At 44.9% G+C, this 22,414-nt stretch overlaps 2 protein-coding genes across 5 annotated transcripts in view; both read right to left on the bottom strand.

Annotated features, from left to right (window-relative positions):
* Positions 1-10,463, bottom strand: part of OIT3 (oncoprotein induced transcript 3) — a 28,076-nt gene extending 17,613 nt beyond the window's left edge. Inside the window, exons 1-3 of the mRNA XM_006131991.4 lie at positions 10,241-10,463; positions 4,218-4,592; positions 3,356-3,466 (exon numbers count right to left, since the gene is read on the bottom strand). Coding sequence (XP_006132053.1) covers positions 3,356-3,466; positions 4,218-4,592; positions 10,241-10,304 — 550 coding nt within the window. The 5' untranslated portion in view covers positions 10,305-10,463. The remainder of the gene's footprint in view (positions 1-3,355; positions 3,467-4,217; positions 4,593-10,240) is intronic.
* Positions 10,464-17,910: 7,447 nt separating this feature from the next.
* The window catches only part of MCU (mitochondrial calcium uniporter), a 144,230-nt gene continuing 139,726 nt past the window's right edge, over positions 17,911-22,414 (bottom strand). For 2 of the 4 annotated variants that reach the window (XM_075935006.1, XM_075935007.1), the window contains exons 7-8: positions 21,674-21,790; positions 17,911-19,839 (exon numbers count right to left, since the gene is read on the bottom strand). In XM_075935006.1, the coding sequence (XP_075791121.1) occupies positions 19,705-19,839; positions 21,674-21,790 (252 nt within the window). In that variant the 3' untranslated portion in view covers positions 17,911-19,704. Of the gene's footprint in view, positions 19,844-21,673; positions 21,791-22,414 lie in introns of all 4 variants that reach the window. The other 2 variants (XM_075935008.1, XM_075935009.1) reach the window with 1 other exon arrangement.

Raw genomic sequence — 22,414 nt, 5'->3', positions numbered from 1 at the left:
GGACTAAGGAGTTAACTATGTCCCTATACCTAGCCAGGTAGCATTCAGCCAATAGAAATGCAGATAGGAATTTCAAACTGGGACAAAGGAATTTTTGTTTTTTCCCTCCTTTGTCCCTGAGCAGTTACTCTCCAGATACTGAGGGGGACAGACAACAAGTCCCTCTCCAAAAAAAGACTCTTCACTATCTGTAAGTAGGGCAAAGTCTAGATAAATCCGTTTTATTGTTTTATGGCTTAGGGATGGGAATCTGATGTCTGTGCATTTAGAAATGGGTTTTCCTTTCTTTTATAACTAAGTTTTGATCCCATGGGAAAATTCCCCATTAGTTTATTAATTGGTGGCTCTTATCATCTAGCCAATCCAACTATCATAGAATCATAGAATACTAGGACTGGAAGGGACCTCGAGAGGTCATCGAGTCCAGTCTCCTTCCCCCATGGCAGGACCAAATACGGTCTAGACCATCCCTGATAGACATTTATCTAACCTACTCTTAAATATCTCCAGAGATGGAGATTCCACAACCTCCCTAGGCAATTTATTCCAGTGTTTAACTACCCTGACAGTTAGGAACTTTTTCCTAATGTCCAACCTAAACCTCCCTTGCTGCAGTTTAAGCCCATTGCTTCTTGTTCTATCCTCAGAGGCCAAAAACAACAAGTTTTCTCCCACCTCCTTATGACACCCTTTTAGATACCTGAAAACTGCTATCATGTTCCCCCTCAATCTTCTCTTTTCTAAACTAAACAAACCCAGTTATTTCAGCCTTCTTTCACAGGTCATGTTCTCTAGACCTTTAATCATTTTTGTTGCTCTTCTCTGGACCCTCTCCAATTTCTCCACATCTTTCTTGAAATGTGGTGCCCAGAACTGGACACAATACTGCAATTGAGGCCTAATCAGTGCAGAGTAGAGTGGAAGAATGACTTCTCGTGTCTTGCTCACAACACACCTGTTAATGCATCACGGAATCATGTCTGCTTTTTTTGCAACAGCATCCCACTGCTGACTCATATTCAGCTTGTGGTCCACTATAACCCCTAGATCCCTTTCTGCCGTACTCCTTCCTAGACAGTCGCTTCCCATGCTTGTAACTATGCTTGTAACAGGAGTGTTGTGGTGTTAATAAAAGTTTTTTATTAACCTGGTATTGGTTAATTTTTGTGTCCTAGTTTTACTTTACTTTCCCTGGTTTTCTTACCATTACTTGGGTGGTGGCCATGGATTTTTATCACCAAAATCTAGGTTTTTAGGATGGGGGGGGGGGATTTTTACCAAAGCCTGGAAAATAAGGTTTTGGGGTACTTTTGCGGACCCCCACTTCTGCATTCATTGTGCCAGGGTGGGGAATCAGCCTTGACAGGGATATACAGAGGGCAGAGAACCTTTTCTCTGTTTCCATGGCAAACTCATCAGTGAATAGGCCCAATCCTGCAAACCCAGAGCATTGTGAGTGCTCAGTTAAGTCAATGAGAATTCTGCACACACGACATGCATGAGCTGGTCCAATTAATGTTTTTAATTACATGGAAAAATGAAAACAATGGAGGAAGTAAAGGCAGAAGAGTCAATCCTGTAGCAGGGACAGACCTACTAAGACCCTTAGCAAAAACTGTGCATGGAATCAAATTGCGCAGATACTCCATTAATTTGATGCATTTTTCCTTTTGTTTTTAGTCCTCGGAATAAACCTCTGACAAGGGGGTCTTAAAATATTTGCTTCCAGATGCTTATTGCACATTTGAGGCATCATTTGCGGTTCATGGTAGAGATAACTATGGCTCATGGGATTCGTAGTGGCGTACGTAGACTTTCACATTGAGGTCATTGGAAAACTTAAACTGGGGCAAAGTCATTACTATCGTCTGACTGTCCAGTAACTGAACCAGATGGCCTCAGTCCAGTAGGGAGCAAAGATTTACAATGCAAAACCCAGTTAACAGTGTGAGCAAAAAACCAGTAGTCCTCTCCTCTGTAGAGCTGTTTCCCACAGCTCAAGACTGAAAGCACATTGGCAAGGCCAGGTCAGAAAATCTGTGCTGTGTATATATAAAGGGAATCAGTCTACAGGGCTGTCAGTCCAGCACCTTTCTTCAGCTCTAAATTCAGTGGAAAAGAATAACTCCTCTGCCTGACAGAATGAAGGTCAGAAGAAAGCACAAACTACGCGATCAATCTTTAACCACCAGGTATTTATCGCGGATTTACATTTTAAATTATGAAAGCACGCACCACATAGTCTATGGACACAAGACATATTAAAAAGAAAAATCCATACATATTTTGCAGACTAATGATAATATTGGAAAAGGCTCATTCACCATTGAACTTTCCCATCCATCATATCTAATCCCTTCTCCACTATAATAAGATCTTAATGAAAAATCTGGGAGCACGAGTCTCAGCACGAGCCCTGTAACAGACTCAGGTTGTGGTGGGCCAAAAGAGGAAGAAAGTTCTCGGGCGGAGGGCCTTCCACTGGGAAAGCACCAGCCCTTTGCCATCAAAATCTGGGAACTCTTAGCTATTCGTCACAGATTATCAAGCATAGTCACTCTGCCTCCGGGATACATTTGCACAGACAGAAATCTAAAAATCTGACAAGTGATTTGAAGATACCGAGTCCCAAGCCCTGGACAGGGCCCTGCAAGGACAGTAAGACTGTCGGCATCACCAATCTCAGTAGGTAGCACTGTGACAGTGAATGCAACTGCTTGGAGGAGTGAGGAATCCCACAGAGCCATGACAGTAAAAACTCTCATGACAGACAAGGAGCCTATTGTTGATTATGAATGGGGCTCCACAGTGACCTTTCAAAACATATTATCATCACTGACAGCAAAAGTTCTGCTCTCTGACTGGCTCTTCTTTAAACCAAATGCTGACTCAAAAAGAACACCAATTCAGCCTCAGTAACTACATGGCCTCAGGAACAGCAGGCTAATTAATGGTCAGACAGGTGCTGATACAATGGTGGAAAACTACAAAGGTGAGATAACTGACCTGCAAGTAATGTGGACTCATTATAGACAACAAGAGGTAAAATTAGTCCCAAACATATCTGGGTCTCCACTCTTTTTTAAACAATTAGCTGGGAGATGAATAACTAAGGCAGTGGTCCCCAGTGCGGTGCCCGCATTTATGTGAGCCCACCTAGTGACCAGGGCCGGCCCGAGCCATTCTTGTGTCCCAGGCGCACGGTGTCCCCCGCCCCTAGGCGCCCAGCAGCCCCAAAAGGTTGGGGACCACTGAACTAAAGAAACAGAAAGGAAATATCAAGAACTTGTTTGGTCCCTTTTTCTCCAGCTGGTGTCTCCTCACACTTCCTATACCCCTGTGTTGCTTCCCTTACCAAGACAGGTCTGTCCATCAGGTCCCAGCGTCGTCCCCAAGGAACACATGCAGTCTCCAGTATCCAAGCAGGACCCTTGGCAATCCACCACATCACAGATATCATAGAAATCTACAGAAGAACAAGAGCACTGTTCATCTAGAGTACTGAGTATCTAGCCAAATAATTCTACCATCACTGCCATGAGTTTCATGCCTTCAGCTAAGTTTGTAAAATACAAGCCTGGCTTAGGTTAGAAAAGCAGCACTGGTCTAATTAAACCAATTCTGAATTGAGCTTAAATTGGTGCAAACTTCTTTTGTAGAGACATTTAGGTTATGTAATTCCTAGGCACCAGGGAAATCCCCCCATTCTCCTTTTCATTTTGCAGCATTGTCATTTGTGGAGTCTCCACTTCACATATCAATAGTGCAAAAGGTGGTGCCAGAACTTCCTTTACTTGAGAGCTGACAGGAAACCCTACCCCTGCTTTCTGCTTCCAGCTCTCCTGCTGGAGGATGGAAATGCCATTCACAAATTCTGAGGTCAGAAGGGGCCACTGTGAGGAAGAACCCAAGGAGCAGCCTGTCTTGCGCAGCCACTAGGGGGCTGGCATTGCACTGTGGAGCTGTGACTAAGGAGCCAATGTTGGAAGAGCACATGGACTGCTTGCTTGCTGATACAGGCATGAAGAGTGATTTCTGGGTGCATTCATGCCTCTCCGACATTGGTAGGAGGATTCTCCACTCCAAGGCAAAGGGTGGGAGTTACGAACTAACTACCAGAGAGAGGACCCTGCCCCTTCCCACAGTTGTCACTCAGAGAATCGCAGAAAGGAATTAATAGATTGCGAAAGGAAAGAATGCCTCTCATGGTTACTTACGCCCACAGTACACGTGGAAGCAGACACTAGGCTTGGTTAAGCGGTAGACATAATACCCGCCTGGGCATGCCTTAACGTCAATCGTGGTGTTCCAAAGACAGCAGTTCCCATTGAAGCTGGCACAAGCTTGCCTTTGGACAATGCCTTCTGACTCCCTCGGGTGGCTGCCATTTAGCCAGATGGGGGCATGGGTTCCACAGTGGTTCTCTGGGATGCAAAAGGTAGGCATGGCATCGCCAGCCATGCCAGTGAAGCGGTACCACTCCCCATCAATGTGGCTATCACATGTAGGCTGGCCATGGGAACCATTTATCTGGTGATCAGTGTTCCGCCAAGGCTCATTCAGGCTGATATAGGCAGAGCAAGGGTCCAGGGCTGAGTCATATGATAAGAGAGAAAAGGGAGAATCCAGTGATAATCAACCCATGTTTAATGACTGGTAACTGCAGAAACAAGAAAATAATTTCAATTATATTTTCCATTCCTGGTTTAGCAGAATCTTCTCAATGGACAGCAATCCCAAAGAAGGCACAATGAGGCTAGTAAATTGATTGTCCTGTTTATTAGAAGCACAGAGGAATGAAGTATTCTGAAAGTTCAACTTAGTTTAATTCCTTTAAAAACAAACAGTGAAAAGAAGCATTTGAGCACTTAAAACACTGTGACAGTAAGAATGACTCACAGAATAACCACTATTTAATGCAAGGGTGGACAATAATTTTTTATGGGGGCCACTTCAAGATTTTGATAAGTGGTCAATGGATGCACTTTTTTATGGAGGGAGTGCAGGGTCTTGGACAGAGGTTAGGTGCAGAAGGCGCTCTGTGCTGTGGGGAGCGGGGACAGGGAGGAAGGCTTCACATGCTGCCCCTGCCCCCCACAAAATCTTTCAGAGCTGGGAGATTTTGCTGCGGAGGGGAGGCAGTGCAGCACAATTTCTCAGCTCCCATTGGCTGGTTTCCTGCTCCTGCAGTACAGAGACATGAGAAACAGCCAGCCAGGGGACGCTGGCATGCAGGGAAACTTGCTTGAGAGTGCTGCTGGCCAGGAGCTGCATAGGTAAGCACCTCCTAACCAGAGCTTGCCTCTGGCACCCCACCCTCTTCCTCACCCTTCACCCCCTCCTTACAGCCCTCCCTCAAGCCAGAATCCTCCCGTGTACTCATACTCCCTCCTGGGCCCTGCACTCCAATCCTCTGCTCCAGGTCACAACAATTTCCTTCTCCAAAACTCCCTCAGACCTTCTCCAGCCCCCCAATTCCCTACCCTGAGCTCCCTTCTGCACCCAACCTCTGTCCCAGATCCCGCAGCCCCTCCATAGAAAAGTGCAGCCTTTGACCACTTACCAAAATCTTGGAGTGCCCCCCCATCAAAAATTATTGCCTATCCCTGATTTGAATGGACCAGACACCCCATGAATTCATTATTTAAGCATAATTGAAATGTGTTGCATAGCATCAGTTCTTTGGCTTTCATCCATTTGCTAGAGGGTGCACAAGTGTCAGACCGATTGGAGTGGATGCTAATTCTCCCTCAGACTTCAGGAGGAGAATCGGGCTGCAAGTGGATTTTGAAGCATTCGTAAGATTCATGAAAAGCATTCATCAACGTGACAGTTCACTTTTGTCAATCACCAATTTTCTACAGAGAGAAGTTAGAAATCATTGCTTGTAGTAGCAGTTAGAATTCAAGCAATAGATAGGTGGTGAACATATTAATGTCACAGTTCTACAAATGGAAAATACCTGCTTGTTATCTTGGCTATGGATCTGGCCAAGAACCTACACAAGAATCATTAGAATCTAATATTATTGTAAACCCGTGGTCACCAAACCATCATTCGCGAATGACTGGTCAATTGCAGGGGAGGGGAAGGCTCGACCAGTAGATCACTAGGTGTTTGGGACCCTCTCCCATTCCCTCCACCCCCAAGAAGAAGCCCCCACTGACGCTATCTCCAGCTACAATGGAGGTAGCACTGGCTTCCTGTGGGATGGGGGGGAGGGGAAGGTTCCGCAGCTGCGCACCATGTCTGGGATTTCAGGAAGTGTGCAGCCTGCTCCTCTCCTCCCCCAAACATCCGGAACGTTTCCTGAACAGTCGGGTCTGTCACACGCCAGCAACTTCCTTCCCCCTGCTGCCTTCCAGGGAGTAGGAGACCCCAGGACCGTGCCAGCTCCAACTGCTCAGGAAGCTCACGCTGCCATGGGGACTGAAGGAGCAGGGTGCGTGCGCCTCCTGAGAAAGTGGAGCAGGCGCAGTCACAGGACTCCTACTTCTCATCCCCCCTCACTCAGGAAGGCAGCAGGGGTAAGGAAGTCACCGGTGTGTGACAGACCCCGCTGCTCAAGAAACATACTGGCTGTTTGGGGGAGGCGGGAACAGCGCACATGATTCCTGAGGCCCGGACCTGGTGCACAGCTGCAGGATCCCCAGGTACTCACCCCAGCTGTTCCTGTCTCCTCCACCTGGCTAGACCCACTATGAGTACTCTGCTCCAGCCCCCGCCAGCACCCTTCTCCCTGCCCCAGCACCCACCAGCACAGTGCCCCTTGCCCACCAACACCCTGTCCCCTGCTACCCACCAGCACCCTGCCACCCACCAATACCCTGTCCCCTGCCTCCACCAGCACCCTGCCCCAGCTCCCTGTCCCCACCAGCACAGTTGGGGCCACATTAGTGAGGCTTGTTTTTTTTCGAGGGGTTGGTTTTTTGCACCTCGCTTGCGTGGTCCCAACTGACTTTTCTGTGAGTCAGTGACCCTGACTCAAAACAGGTTCCCCGCCCCTCTCAGAAATAAAGACAATGCTGAAACCTTTTGTGTTTGACCTAATATTTTATTTATAAATGAAGCCTGGCCAACAAGCCCCCATCTGGCTGCAGCATAACACCACTCCTGCATACACACCCCAAAGCCCAAATCTGATCCTATAATACACTGGAACCCCCTGTCCTGAGCCTCTCTCAGCCCCAAACTCCTGCATCCCCACTTCCTCAGTCTTCTGCCACAACACTCCTGCATCATCCACATACAGGAAATCTGTGTCCTGAACCCATCATACTCCCAACCTCCCTGCCCTGAGCCCCTCATCCACCCTAACCCAAACTCCTCCACCCTCACATCCACAAGCCTGTATATAAAAGAATGTATTATGAACACCCCTGTTAAAAGACCTTTTAGAACATACTTCAAATAACTAATAATGGAAGAATTGTGCCAGTGAAAATACGGGAACAAAAAAATTCAGTGTATTTTCATCTTTCCTGTATTTAGTCTGTTTCTATACTAATATACTGGGACTTAGATTGTCACCATATATTAACACCTGGTTAAGCACTGCTAAACCATGACTAGATTAGTTCCCATTAAGTGGAATATATGCTAATATTGTCCTGACTAAGGAGAATTCATTACCTTCAGTAGCATTAGACTAATAAAGCCAGTCATTCTAATTAAGCACATCCCAGCCAAGTGGAATACACTCCCTCCCTCTCTCTCTCTCGCTTTAATATATTTCTTCCATATAGTTTGTACTTTCTCTCTGTTATTTATTAAACAACTTCATTCTAAAGACTGGTGTGATGCAGTTAATATGAAAGATGCCATTCAAAATTCACTACTATTTTTAATAAAATGTTCTGGACACAGATGTTGTCTCTGTACAGTAAATATTATTGCTTCACTTGCTCTGAAATGGGAATGGTAATTGCTTTGAGAAATTACTTAAAGATTGTCTAGTTTAACTATATACTCTGTAAATACCCGATTCCTTTACTGAAATGCTATCTTGCACCTTCCTCTAATACACCTCCTCTTATCTCTCACTGACTATTCTTAGTGATAGAAATGTACCCGTGTTAGTCTGGTGTAGCTGAAACAAAATACAGGACTATGTAGCACTTTAAAGACTAACAAGATGGTTTATTAGATGATGAGCTTTCATGGGCCAGACCCACTTCCTTTGATCTGAGGAAGTGGGTCTGGCCCACGAAAGCTCATCATGTAATAAACCATCTTGTTAGTCTTTAAAGTGCTACATAGTCCTGTATTTTGAATATTCTTATGCCCTCTACAACCACAGATCTGTCTCATTTGGCTTTGACTTCAGTATAACAGAAAAAAGCAGCTACAGGGGCCATTAGAAAGCTAAAAAGCTGTGAGAGAGTTGTAGGGGACCCGGTTTGGATTGTGGAGGAAAACATTTAAATAAGTTTTGGTACTAATGTTTTTAAGTGATGAGTGGAAGAACAAATTTAACAGAAAATTTGCTACATGTCCATTTCACTTTCTGCATCCTCTTTCTTCTCAGAGAATGACACTCTTTTAAAGCCAGTATTCCCAAAAGAGATTATTTTACCTCCCAATCAAGGACAAACTTGGACCCCCACCTACTGAAGATGTCCCAGTCCTTTCTGTTCTTACCAGTGGATGAACCCATTTAATAGAAGAACCACTAGACAGTGCTTTGTAATGAGAGGTGCTACAGCTCAGGCAATTAGGTGTCAGGATTCAAGGAATTTTTTTTAAAAAAATTCATATAGATGCAGCAAGTCCAGAGATGCCATGACTATGACATGCCAAGGCTGAGATGGCAGAGCCCAGCCCTGGCATCTCCCTGACACAAATTAAACATTTTCTATGGGCTTGCCATCCCTTGACTGCAGCCCAGGCAGGCATGACCTCTTTGGATACCCTTATTAAGCTATTCCTGGATACAATGAAAAAAAGCCTCTTTCACACTTACCTCGCTGGCTTTTCTCCTTAATGCCTTAGTGTCAATGATTTGTTTAATTTTGAGTTATGGTGGGTTGCTGTCCAAGATTAAAAGCTTGGTGTTAGCAACAAAAAAGGTGGCAAAATGAGGATTTCCCTGTCCAATCCCAACTTAGCAGCACTGAGGAGATATACATGCAATTAGCTTCTGTATAGTATCCTTCAGAAATGGATAAGAAAACAATTGCCAGAGAGAACTTGTCATTAGCTAAACAGATAACAAGGGTTTTAAAGGTAACTTAGAAAATGGAACTGTGTGGGGAGAAAAGGGAGAAATCCAGATTGAGGAAGCACTCAAGTGAAACCCCACCTCCACCCCCGACTATGGGCAGTTCCAGGCAGGAGAGGACAATGACGACTAAGATATTCCTTAGCCCTTAGAACACTGAGCAGCCATTTCCAGACAAACCCAGCTGCCAGACCCTGCAGCTACTGCCTCACCAGACACAGCTCTAAATACTAGTTCTTTAGGACACGCAGCAAGTGAAAAGCATTTCAATTTACATCCTTAACAATACTAACAATTTAACAATTTTTGTTTGTGCGCGCGCGCGCGCACACACACACACACACACACACACACACACACACACACACACACACTACATAGTTCGTGATCTAATAAGCATTCAAGAGCAATGTTCTCTCAAATCTTTTCCATCCATGTTTGGAATACATTTTTTGTGTGCTCTGAGGCATATGCAAATGTGCCCCACCAGGAGAAACCCAAAGCCTAAGGATAAACACTTTGCTAACCACCTGGGCAACATCTGAAATCTCTCCTGAGTGGCCACATAAGTGTACAGCTTACAGGGAACACTGAAGTCTGACATTTTGGAGAAAGGTCAATCCTGTATGTGTCTAAGTGACAATTTCTGCTCTGAAATAAAAAAAAGTAAAGGAACAACAGGATACTGTAGTTCTCTGAACTGAGGTGTATTGCTAGAACATAGCATACTGGCCCCTTAGTCAAGAGAAAGCATCTGTCTCTATCATTAATGAACATTATAGTTAAAAGCTGGGGAAAAATTAAAGAAGTGGATATGGTGCCTGCTTAGACCGAGTCCAAACACTCGAATAGGAGACTGTGTAGAACAGGTGATCATAAAATGCCCTCGGGGTATTTCTAATACAGATTTCTGGATCTACCATTCTTTTAACCAAAAGGAGCACAAGGCCTCCCAGCCTACAGCCAAAAATACCATGCACACAGATACTCCTCAAAGAAGTGCCTCTTGAAGTTACTCACCCACTGAAGATACTGGCTGTAACTTGACATAGATACAGAAGGAGAAAAACAAGTACTGGAACATCCCACTCAACTGAGGGAAAAGTTGCACCTGAACAAAAATCTCCCTGTGACTGCCGGCTTCCACTTTGACTGGCCTCAGCGTCCTTCCCTCTGACTGCTTCTCCTAATGGCTTGTGTGTTTTGACCCCACAGTCTGGGAAGTGTGATGGTGCTAGCACTTCTGGAAGGTTTATCAGAGGAAGAGGCTGAAGGGATGCTGGGCACAACTTCAGCCTTGACCTGCACACAGCAGCGCTGCCCTTTACTGACCGATCTTGTTTTTAAACTCATCCCTTATTGTTTTCTGGCAGTGACACTTCTAGTATCTTATCTGAAGAGGAATTCTAATGGAGTGGACATCCTGGAAGGCTAGAAGGAACAGGCAGCTGTTGGTGGTAGCTGTTATCTCGGCTCCTTCCACAAGTCAGATGACTTCATGGTGCTCATTATGCTCCCTGCAAATCAGTCACAGACAACTAGAAAGTTTTAACTGAGGAAGTGGTGAAAACTAACCCTCTCTCTCAGAAACTATCCAGGACTCGATGAGGCACTGCGGTGATGGGAACATCAGTCAAAACAGAGAGACCTGTCCCACAGGGAACACCTTTCACTAGAGGGCAAATATCCTGTCCATCTGTCACAAGTTTTGTACATTCTGCTCAGCCCACAAGAAACATGCTACTTACTGTCTTGTAGGCTGGGAACATGCTGCTTCATTCAACTACACAGCAAAGAGAGTGGGGGGAAACAGGAAAAGGGGAGGGAATCCAGTTAACTCTCTGAAGGCCGCTTTACTACCTGAAGACACTATCTACAAGTCATTAGTGGACACACTTGCCATCTACCCTCTTTTTTGACTGAATGTACGTCAGCAAAAATAATTTTATTTTTCAATGTGTCTTTTTAACCCGGGAGTCAGTAGCTGAAGCCAAGTTGGCATCTATGAAAGTCACAACCATGGGGTCTATAGCTTGAGAAACAAAGGTGCTAGCCTCCAGCCTACCACCCAGAAGTCAGCTCTGTGCCATAATAAACCCACCTGCACAGCTGCAGTCCCCCGAGGAGCTGACAACTTGACGAGTAGAGGTGACCCATCTCCGATTCCTTTCCCAGCTATGGCTCGGGGTGGGGGAGGGCAGTGGATTAACAGACTAAGTAGCCCATTTTAAACACCTGTGGGCCCTTTGTGCCACATGCTTTGCAGCAGCAGCTAAGGGGTGCCAGTGCCCCGGTCATGCTCAGAACCAGAGATTCTGGCACAGTTCTCCCCACTTCCAACTGGCCAGCCCTGTGTCACAGGAGCTCCCCACATTATGTCCTAACCAGCCCTAACTGGCTCCAGCCTTAGCCTCTTAAAGGTACAGTTTTCCCCAGCCCCAGCTCTGTATTGGTGCAAGGAGGAATTTGGCACCTTGAAACTATAGGTTCAAATTCCAGCAGGGTGGACTAAGCCCATCAATCCTTTTGCCATACATAATTTGAACTCAGAGTTTACAGATAGGGGGAAAGGGAGGGAGAAAGCAGATTTCAAGTGAATATTGGCAGTGAGTGTGTCTCTGCTCTGCATAGGTATTCAAGACCCCAGGCATGAGATATATATAAACCCTTTTTCCTTTTCTAGTTGGATAAAAATTGTTCTTGCCTAGGGTGCATTATTGTATATTGCTTCCCTGGCTGCTCCCCTCTACCTCAGCAGTACTTGTATTTCAAGGGTGAACCGACTTCCATACGGATATAGTTCATAAATGCTTTTGAGATTTGTTGGGATGAATGTCACTATTTTAACATCTGGCACTGCCCCTCTCCACAGTCATAAAAAGGCAAAATTTCTAGTGCTGGTTATAGTAGTGGCTGAGAGAGAATGCATAGCATTTTGCAACAGAAGGCAAAAGAAAACTAAAATTCACCATCCAAAGCCAGGAAACTTCCCTGGCTGGTGATAATCATTTTCATTCCCAGGAGAGTAACTAAAACAGAAGGGAGAATATTGCAGTAAGTCATTGCTATTACAGTTTGCCATTTTCATTCAGAAGCTGATACATTCTTACATTCAAGGGAAAATAAAAACCGACAAGTTTGAATTGAAATTCTTGGTTGTGTGACAAATGTGTACATATATATTTTTTTTATCCATGTACAATTCATTGCCTTCTACAGCTTTTGTTGTTGTGGATATATTAGTTTTGATCGTGGAGGTTGTAGGTGAGTGACTGATACCTGACTACTGGCACAGAGAAAACAATGGCATCTCACTCACATTCATTCAACTCTGAGGACTAAAATATATAGCCCTATAATAGTCTTTTAGGAACCTTAGACAGTGAAGAGTCCAGAATTTGGGATGACAGAACTATACCTTACTTCTCTTCTATATTCCCAGGGTTCAGTTTAAAACTGTAAAGGTACAATCTGCTGCATGTGTTCCAATTCTACCTTTGAATGTCTTCTGGAATATGCAGTAGCGATGAGGAGCTCATGCAAGTTGTGAGAAAGCCAGCTCCTGCAGAGAACTCTTCCATCAGTATGCTCCTACCTGCCACCCATTTCCTCTTCCTGGCAGCCTGACCTTTGGACCAAACATAATCATGGCTGAGTTAGAACTGGGGCCCCTCTGCTTCTGGGGAAGGAGTAAGTCTAAACTAGGCTTGCCTGGACCTATTGGTATATTCAGGCTGAAATTCCAGGGAGGAAAGGAAGGGAAAAGGCACATCAATATCCTTATTGAAATGGGGATTTGGAGCTTGTTTAGGCGTCCATCCCATAGTGATGAGCTGCGAAGTCTTATGAAGGTACTTCCATAAGATAAGCCTGAATAAATACCATCAGTCCTATTGTGAGTGCAGAGGAATACTGTTCAGTGGGGAGGTATTTCCTCCCCAGTATGACAACAGTTCAGGGCAGAGGAAACGGCTGGACCATTTCAAGTAGATCCAGTTACACAGTTTTGCAGGTATCAGACAGTACTCACCAGTCAAGGTGCAATGGGTTTGATTTACTAGCCTTATAAAGACTCAGCCACCTCATCTATTTAGTCAGATTGGAAAAGATCATGCAGCTTATTCACACAGGGGTATTCACTCCTAGCACCATTTCACTATTTGCCATTGATGACTTCAAGCAACTTTGCCAGACCCATCCTCGCTACACTGGTGACTGTCTGAGCTAATGAAATCCTTCACTGCAGATCTGATCCTAACAGGCCTGAGAGCCCCTCACTGGCAGAGTGTGGAAGAAAACACAAATCAGCACTTCCTGATGCTGGGAAGCCATTTAAAGCCTGACTCCTGCTGTAAGATCCCCATCCGCAGTGAACTAGAGGATGTGTGCTCCAGATAAGCCTGGACAAGGTACCAAGATTAATTGTGAGAGGGTCAAGGACTTCTACTTCTAAAGTTTTTGTTTCTGTAAACAAGCTGTCCCAGGACAGCACACATGCTCGACTTTGACTGAAGTCACAAGATTTTTACAGCCCTTTATTTGGCACTATTAGGACACAAACCACACGTGAAAAAAACTCTAAATTTAAAGGTCACGAAGATTAAAAACTAAGGCGATGTCTATACTGCGCTGTTTTGCGCAAGAAATACGCAAATGAGGCAAAGCGTGGAATATCACTGTGCCTCATTTGCATAATTAACGATCGGCCACTTTTTGCACAAAACCCCCCTCTTGCACAAGAGCCATTCTTCCTGAAAAAAATGCGGATGAACGGCTCTTACGCAAAAGCCTCTTATGCAAAAAGCAGCCACTCATGAATTATGCAAATGAGGCACGGCGATATTCCACGCTTCACCTCATTTGCATATTTATTGCGCAAAACAGCACAGTATAGACATAGCCTAAGGGTTGAGGAGGCAATGCAGTCAGCTCGAGCTTAGAATGGTTGGGGGACTGATCCCTATCCCACTTGGCAAATAATCTACTGTACTGGAAATTATACTAATTAGCATACACAAATTCATCCAGAGAGATCAAACCACTTTACAAGCACTAGCCCCAATTTACAGTTGGGAAAACGGAGACACAAAGGACTTGAACTTGCCCAAGATCACAAAGATAGGCATTGGCAGAACTGGGAATAGAACTCACCTCCTATTTCAGCATCCTGTCCCTTGGGTCATGCAGCCTGCAGACTGGTACTTACATCTAATGCTCTAGTTTCAGAAATCAAAATTTGTCACCCTTCGTCTATACATCAAAGAATGCTCTGGTCTGGTTTTTTGCACTTCAGGATCTAAAATAAGGCTGTCAGTGTGAGGGCAGGCATGATTATTTAGGGTGAACTGGTTAGAGTTTCCAGGATTCAGTGGCAACATTGTATTATGGGAAATGCTTATTATTTTTTCAAAAAAGTTTCTAGCTTTCTAGAGAGCAAAGTTAATATTAAGGCCACTGGTGGACACAGTCTAACCACAAATACAACATGAGGAATAGAATTCTTGACTTTCAGCTCCAACAAATCATATATATAGTAGCCCAGTGTCAGAGTCTGTAACAGTGAAATGCTGGCTGTTCCCTCTGGGCAGCCCATGCTGCATGGGGAGTGCGGGGCCCAAACGGCCGCTTGCTCCCCCATGGCGGCCCGGCTGAGCGGCGCAGAAGTCAGCCGAGTGCCACAGCAGGAAGTGAAGGGGGGCGCAGCAGTGACATGCAGCATGACAGTGGCTCCAGGCCCCACCCCCTGGCCATGAATGTCACTGCCCCACTCCCCTTTACCTCCCACTGTGGTGCTCGGCTGACTTCTGCGCTGCTCAGCCAGGCCGCTGTGTGGGAGCAAGCGGCGCAAGCAGCTGTTTGGGCTCCACACCCCTCATGCAGCACGGGGAGTGCGGTGCCCAAATGGCTATTTGGGCTCCGCGGTCCCCTGAGTGAGAGGAAGGATGGGGAGGAGAAGAGAAAGAGAGAGACAGAGAAAAGAGGCAGGAGGCGGAGGAGAGCCGAGAGAGCGAGAGAGGCGGCGGCAGTAGGAGGAGAGAGAGAGAGAGACACACACACACACACACACACACACACACACACACACACACACACACACACACACACACACACACACACACACACACACACACACACACACACACACGGAGGAGACCTGAAAATCCCGTCTTATGACAGGTTAATTGGCTAGTATATAAAGAGTTAAATAGGCTGATCAAATTGCTCTGTCACATAGAGGAAATCTAGTTACTTTAATTGATGGGGTGTGTTACAAGATATCCTGGATCAACAATAACTTCAGGATTTCTTGCCAGCCTAGAGCAACTCTGGTACATTACAAAAGAGATACTGGACTTTGTATGTTAGGGGACGGCTAGACTGCGAGGATCTATCGGAAAAAAGATACGCAAAATGTGCTCCACATTTTGCATATCTTTTTCCTTTACTTTTGACGGACTAGACTAGGCCAAATTTTGGGAAAAAAACCTTTTTTCGAAAGCCCCCTTTTTCATTGTGGAACGAGGAATACAGGGGCTTCCGAAAGAGCATGTTTGCTCTTCTGCAAAAAAGAGCAAAGCAGAAGAGCAAACGCATTCCCTGGATGCGGCTGAGTTTTTTCGGGATACCTCTGGTATCCCGAACCCCCCCTCCCCCGCATTCTAACTGTGCCCTTAGAGAAGTGAGAGAACTGTTTGCTCTAAAATGGATGACCAATAGGTGGTCTGTGGAGCATATCATTGCTACCTATAAAGAGAGGAAAGGTTAGATGCAACATTGGATGGACAGACTTCCATGTTAGAGTCACATGGAGCAAGGCAGAATTTCAATACCACATCTCCTTTGTCTAGGGAAGGGGTATTATCCTCCACTTCCTAAAAAAACCCACACTTTTAAGAAGAACTAGCACATATGTTGGAAGTGATAAGACAGAGCCTATTGTCTCAGCAAATGAGAATTGAACTTGGGAGACAACGATCAATGAACTAGTGATACAACTACATGCAACAGGACCTCTCATTCCTGCTGCTTCTGCCTTGCCAGTGACAGATTACACTAAAGCTAGTGCATGCAGTGCTGCATTAGACAACATTGTCTATGTTTCAATTGGTAACAAGTAAACATTTCATTGCCACCTGTTTGGCTTTTAATCACAAGAGAAAAATTATATGCAGGAACCAGATTGCTGGTGCTGCTGCACAGGGATGCAAAGGAAAAGTGACAGAAAATTTACACCAAACGTTAGTAAAGTGTAACTAAAAAAAGTGGCAAGAGCTCTGAGTTTTTAGCACTTCTCAGACTAACAAGATAAGGGTACCCTTCTCCATATGTTACTCAGGCTAGGTCTACACTATACTTTTTTTTGAAAAAAGCTACGCAAGTTGCGCTCTGCAATTAGTGTAGCTTTTTCCGATCGCTTTTCTGAAAGAGGCTTTTCCACCATTTGGCCCAGTCTGGATGGGGCCAAATGGTGGAAAAGCCTCCTCTTTTGGCGGAGCCCTTATCCCTAGCAGGAGGCATACAGGGCACCCCAAAAAAGCGTGTTTGCTCTTCCACAAAAAAAAGCGGAAGAGCAAATGCATTCTTTGGACACAATGTAGATGTACTGTTATCAGATATGTACTTTGGTGGGGTTAATGGGCAGAGAGAAGTAATCAAATAAGGACAACTTGCAGGGAACTGAGACTTACACTGGAACAGACAACCAGTCCAGTGTAAGATTGTAGAATCAGTAACTTCACCTCATCTCCTTTCTCCCTCACTTTGACCCTCTTCTGGAAAGATAAAGGAGGTAGGAAAAAGTTTCTTCATGGTATTTCCTTGCCTTGTGATTAGAGAGTTTAACTTTCAGTGGCTACCAGAAATGGGTCAAGAATATTTTGGATGTTACTTCGGTCCAATTCTTTATGTAAAGCATGTTCTAGATGGATGTCACTAGAAGAGTGAAGGGTCTAATCTACCCATATAATATTGGGAAAAAAAGTTGTTGTGATGGTACAATTAAACTTTATAAAATCTGACAGCAAATTAGAGATCGGTAAAACAGATGTTTTCAACCTGGTTTTAAATCGTAAAAGGGTCCGAGTGTGTGACTACTCGTAACTAATGTATTCCACAAACAGGAGAGCACTTCTTGGGACCCAGTGTGTTGAGATTATTCAGTTTACAACCTAAATACCTGCTGATTATGATCTTAATACAGTCGTGAACAGCATGCACATTTTGTGTAAAAAAAACTGCAACAGACACAGCTTTAAAAGTAAAGAGTTTAAACCTTTGAAACTTCACCCAAATCCAAGGTAGAGCCTTAAAATTAAAAATGCTGGGATAGCCGGAACTAAAGGACATAGACTACTGCATTTCAGATAAACTGCATCATGGATATTGTTATCCTGGAGTTCGCCAAGATGTCCCCCGATTTCCCCAACCTTTACAGAGATGTATACTTTTCACAACAAAGGTGGTAACATTATCACAAGCTGATAGATCTCACGTGTGACGTAAGATGGTGACAGCTCCATTTCAGTATGAACAGTAAGGCTGCTGCCAGCATCAAAATGTCCTCAAGTGAAATAAGGTTAGAGAAATGCAATTTGAATGAAAAGAAATAGGGGAAATTAGGAGTTCAGCTACAGTATGAGGGATGCTCCCCTCTCAACTAGGGAAAATAAAGGGTAATAAGAACACTTGAGTTCAAAAATTGAATAGTTATTTATTGTTCCAGAAGGACATTACTCTTTTTTACATATTTCATAAATGATACAGGATTTTACACATGTTCTGTATTTGCTTTTTTCTGAAGTAAGGATTTTTCTCCATGCCCCTCCCTCACCCCAAACACACAAGGCTTCAGCTTCAAGACAGTGTTCATTTTCTTTCCCTTTAAAACTCAGCACGCGAACAGGATAAAACAGGTAAAAATATAACCCACATAATGTAATTAAAACAAAAAGAAACCAGGAAAAAATGTGGGGAGAAAAAGTTAGAAACATGCATTCATTCAGTCCAACATGCCACCGAGTGAGGAGAGGCAGCATCAATCCCATCTGTTTTTCCACACCTGCAAGGCACCTGGCATCATTAATATTGGTTTGTTTTTTGTTTGTTCCTTTTTTAAATGTGATTCTCCAGAAACTGGAGCCTCTTGCCAAGACACAGTGAGAAGTAAAAGTGAAATGTAAGGAGAACCCCTCACCTTTTTTGTGTATTATATCTGGAGCTTTATTCCTACCTCCATCCTGTCTCCCCAATATTTATCAACAGGGTGCTAGAGAGAAGGATCAGTTTTGAATGCAGTTATAATTGTATCTGTTTAGAAAGCAGCTAGCTTCAGGCAAGCGAACAATGTGTTGGTTCTCCATCCCCAATGTCTTTTTTTTTTTAAAATAGCCATGGGTGATGCAATTAGCCACCCCTAAAAAATCCTGACCCTTGAGCAACAGAGTTTAATGAAAGCCAGCTAAAAAAAGGAGCAGGCTAGAAAATCAAAGTGAAAATCTGTATCTTTTGCTCCAGTAGCCTTGGCCTTCGACAAAGCCTCCAGATATAGTAGTGTACTACAAATGGGACCATTTATCTCATTACAGAAGCAGTCAAACTTCAAATTTAATTATTCTCTTTCTTAAACTGCTTGGTTAAATAAGAGTGTCATGATTCTGAGTTAACTTTCTAATCCTTGAAATCTCCAAGGTTTAGTCATCCAGGTGGCTACCAGACTTGGGGTGGGAAAGAGGGGAACCTTCCTCCCTTAAGACAGAGTATTAAAAACTCTCATGCAATGTTGCCATTATTTCTAGAAGTCGTTCTAGGGCACTGGGACACTCTACAATTGAAGGCAGTAAGGAATAATTCAAAGTGTCCATTATCGAACATTTAGATCAAAGATAGTTCCATTTTTGATTTGGATAAAACTCAGTGTAATAAACAGGTAATGGAAGAAGTGGGTGAAGGAAATGGGGGCAGGCAGGGGAAATTCATGATTTTTAGTAGAAAGCAGTCTTGCAGTAACTTTACAAAAAAGACACTAGGTCTGATCAGGACTGTGTGTTAATGGTGATGAAACTCATCATCTGATCACTGACCATAGCTCCAGATGGCTTGTTTGTTTGTTTTTTTGGGGGGGGATGGTGCGTTTTGTTACTGGTGTGTGTCAAAAATCAAGAAAGGAACATTTAAAAGAGCTCAGCAGGCTGCTGGTGCATTATTGAGAGGCAGACCCTGCAAAGCCGGAAGAAGACAGCCCTCCAGCATTACATTCTCATTATGACACCCCCCCCCAGTTTTGTATTTGTACATCATTTTCATCCAGATACAAAGGCTTGTATGTGACAGCATTTACCATGTTGCTTTGGAGGCTAACATTCCACAATGCCCAATCTTCAGATTTAAGAGATTTTTTCCCCCCCATGGTCCTCTTCTATTTTAAATTAAAGGTAAAAACCCTCCACCCCCACGCTACCTCCCAGCTTCCACCTGCAATGCTTTCATTAAAAGGCAAGAGCTATGAACAGGTTCTCTTTTTGCTGGGATACAGACATTCTTGGCTGATCAGTCTTTATCATTGATTTGCTGGACAGGCAAGTGAATCTGCAGTGGGTCTCGAAGCCTTTTAAGATCCAATTCTGCCTAAAAGTAAAGATAAAATACAAAGAGCAAGTTCCTTAAACATCTTCACAAGTCTCTCTCCCTTTATAAAATTAGCTCAACAGAAGCCAGAAGTCATTGAGACAAACTAGTGTCTAAAAAACAAAACAAAAATCAAGGAACTTCCATTGTGTGGCCATTGCACAATGACACTTCAGGGATTGTCATTTTTGTTGACTTCTCCTATAACATCCTTGGGACCAGTGGTGTGCCCCACAGTTCTGTACAGAAATCCTCCCTGTGCACCAGTGCAGCTATATAAATTAGTAGTAGCTGCAATAAAAGTCCCCTGTTTCCTCCCAGGACAACTTGTAAAAAGCATCTAGTACAACCACAGGGTGAACTGCCCAGACCTGCAGGTTTACCAAGTGATATAGTCACCCTGCAGCACTCAGGAAATTACATCAGAGTGGCAGGAAAAGCAAAAGCTTATAAGCAGACCACATACCAAAAGTCACTGTAACCCTCCCAGCGACCTCTACAAGTGTCCCCACTTCTAGATCAGCAGAAAAGAACTGGTGCCTACTGTAGAAGGCGTTTGATGATTAAGACACATCCAGGGAGATGTGAACTGACTGGATAAAAGTCTTTAGACCTTAGTACAGAGGTGGGCCATTCCAAGATTTTGGGAAGAGGTCAAGAGCCACACTTTTCTATGGAGAGAGTGCGGGGTCAGGGATGAAGGGAGTTTGGGGTAGGAGACTGAGCCTCAGGAGAGGGTGTGAGGTCAGAGAGAGTTTGGGTGAAGGAGGCAGTTGTGATCTGGGGCAGGCGATTGGGGTGTAGGTGAGGATTCTGGCCTGAGGAAGAGTGTAGAAGGGGGGGCAGGGACTGGGAGGGAGTTGTGACCTTGGGAAGGGGGGGATGGGGCAGAGGGTTTGGGTGATGACCCTGGGTACACAGTCAGGGAGGGGGTATGTGTGCAGGAGAGGATTCTGGCCTGGGGAAGGAGTGCAGGAGAGGGTGCAGGATCTGGGAGGGAACTGTGATCTGGGGGAAGGGAGGTATAGAGAGTTTGGGTGGTGACCTAGGACAAGAGGGAGTGTTGGCCTGGGGCAGGGAGCTGGAGGGAGAGAAGGGCTGGGGTGCCAGAGATAGGCTCTGGCTCAGAGGCACTGACCTAGGCAGTTTCTGGCCAGCAGCCCGGCAGGACCCCAAGGCAGGTGCCCTACTTGCTACAGTCGCATGCTGCTCAAAGCGACTGGCTGCATCCTGCGGCTCTGCTCTGGCACAGGGGAGGGAGTGGCTTCATGTGCTAATCCAGCTTCCAGCACCATCTCTCAGCTCCTACTGGCTGGCTTCTGGGCAGTAAGTGCTCAGAGATAGTGCTGGGGAGGAGGGAGCACACAAAGCCTTCCTCTCCCACTGGTGCAGAGCGCCACAGAGGGAAGCCAGCAGCTTAAAACAGTGTGGGGTTTCTGTGTGCCCATGGTTCAGCCTGTGGGCCGTATTTTGCCCACCGTTGCCTGAGTAGATCCACAGTGTCTCAGTGGACAGAAGCAGAGACTCACCCCCTCGGAGGCATGAAGTGCTCCAAGAACAGCTAAAAAGATGCATGGTTTGTCAACAGATACATAGCTCCTTTTTCATATTCCATCTATGAACAGTTGCACCTGTTTGCTTACACATAGTGCATACCATAATGCTAAATCCATCTAATGGTTCCTTGATAGCGGTGACAAGAAAGACTAGCAACCCAAATTAAGACAGACTATCAGTCTACTTTTGGTTCAAGGGCATCCATCAATAATGGTTAAAAAGCACAAGTAGGGGGAGTTCTTTTGTTTTTACTTTGGCAAAACTATGCATTACCTGAGCGATTGCATCCTTAAGTTGATTGTATTTCTCTAGGTCAAAACGTGTCTTCTTGGCTCCTTTATGGAAAAATAATAAGTACTGTCTATCTCTGGCATCTGGGTAAACATACTCCTAGAGAGAGAAAGAGAGAGAGGAAGCATGGTGAGAGGCAGAGAAGAAAAAAAGCTTCCAAACAACAGACCACAGCTATCTTAGCATGTATTAGATGTGCCTCTTGGGAATAAGGGGCTGAATTGTTACTAGTGACTGAAGTGTGGAGTTGCCTACTAAATACAAGCAGCCACTTTTCACTTCAACACTTAGCTGAACCTCAATCCTGACTTGCACTAGAGTCCCCCTTAAGCCCTAAATGTGTGTCCCTTTTGAGAAGGAAGAGTTAAGTATGCCCAACCATCAAACTGTGGGGTTCTTTTAGGATGCTGGCAAGCATGTGCGCATGTGATGGAGTGTGCTACCCATGATGGGCCTGCAAGCATTGAATTAGGCCCAGGTGGGCCCACCCAGCTACTTAGGCTGCAGTTACAGAGAAGCTCATCTATGAGGGAGAGGCAGAGCTTCTACAAAAGGCAGAGTCTGCTAGCAACAGAGTGGCTAGGAAAAGCTGCAGTTCCATCTTAGGTAGAAGTGTTTGGAGGCTGCAGAAATAAGCTACCTGGAGTTGCCCCCTGTGAGGTGGAGTGAAGTGACTGGCAGACCTAGAGGAGTGGGGATGGCCAGGAGGTATGAAAGCAGCTC

This window comes from Pelodiscus sinensis, chromosome 8 (assembly GCF_049634645.1).
Source record: "Pelodiscus sinensis isolate JC-2024 chromosome 8, ASM4963464v1, whole genome shotgun sequence".
Classification (NCBI taxonomy): Eukaryota; Metazoa; Chordata; order Testudines; family Trionychidae; genus Pelodiscus; species Pelodiscus sinensis.
This window is presented reverse-complemented; position numbering and strand designations above follow the sequence as displayed.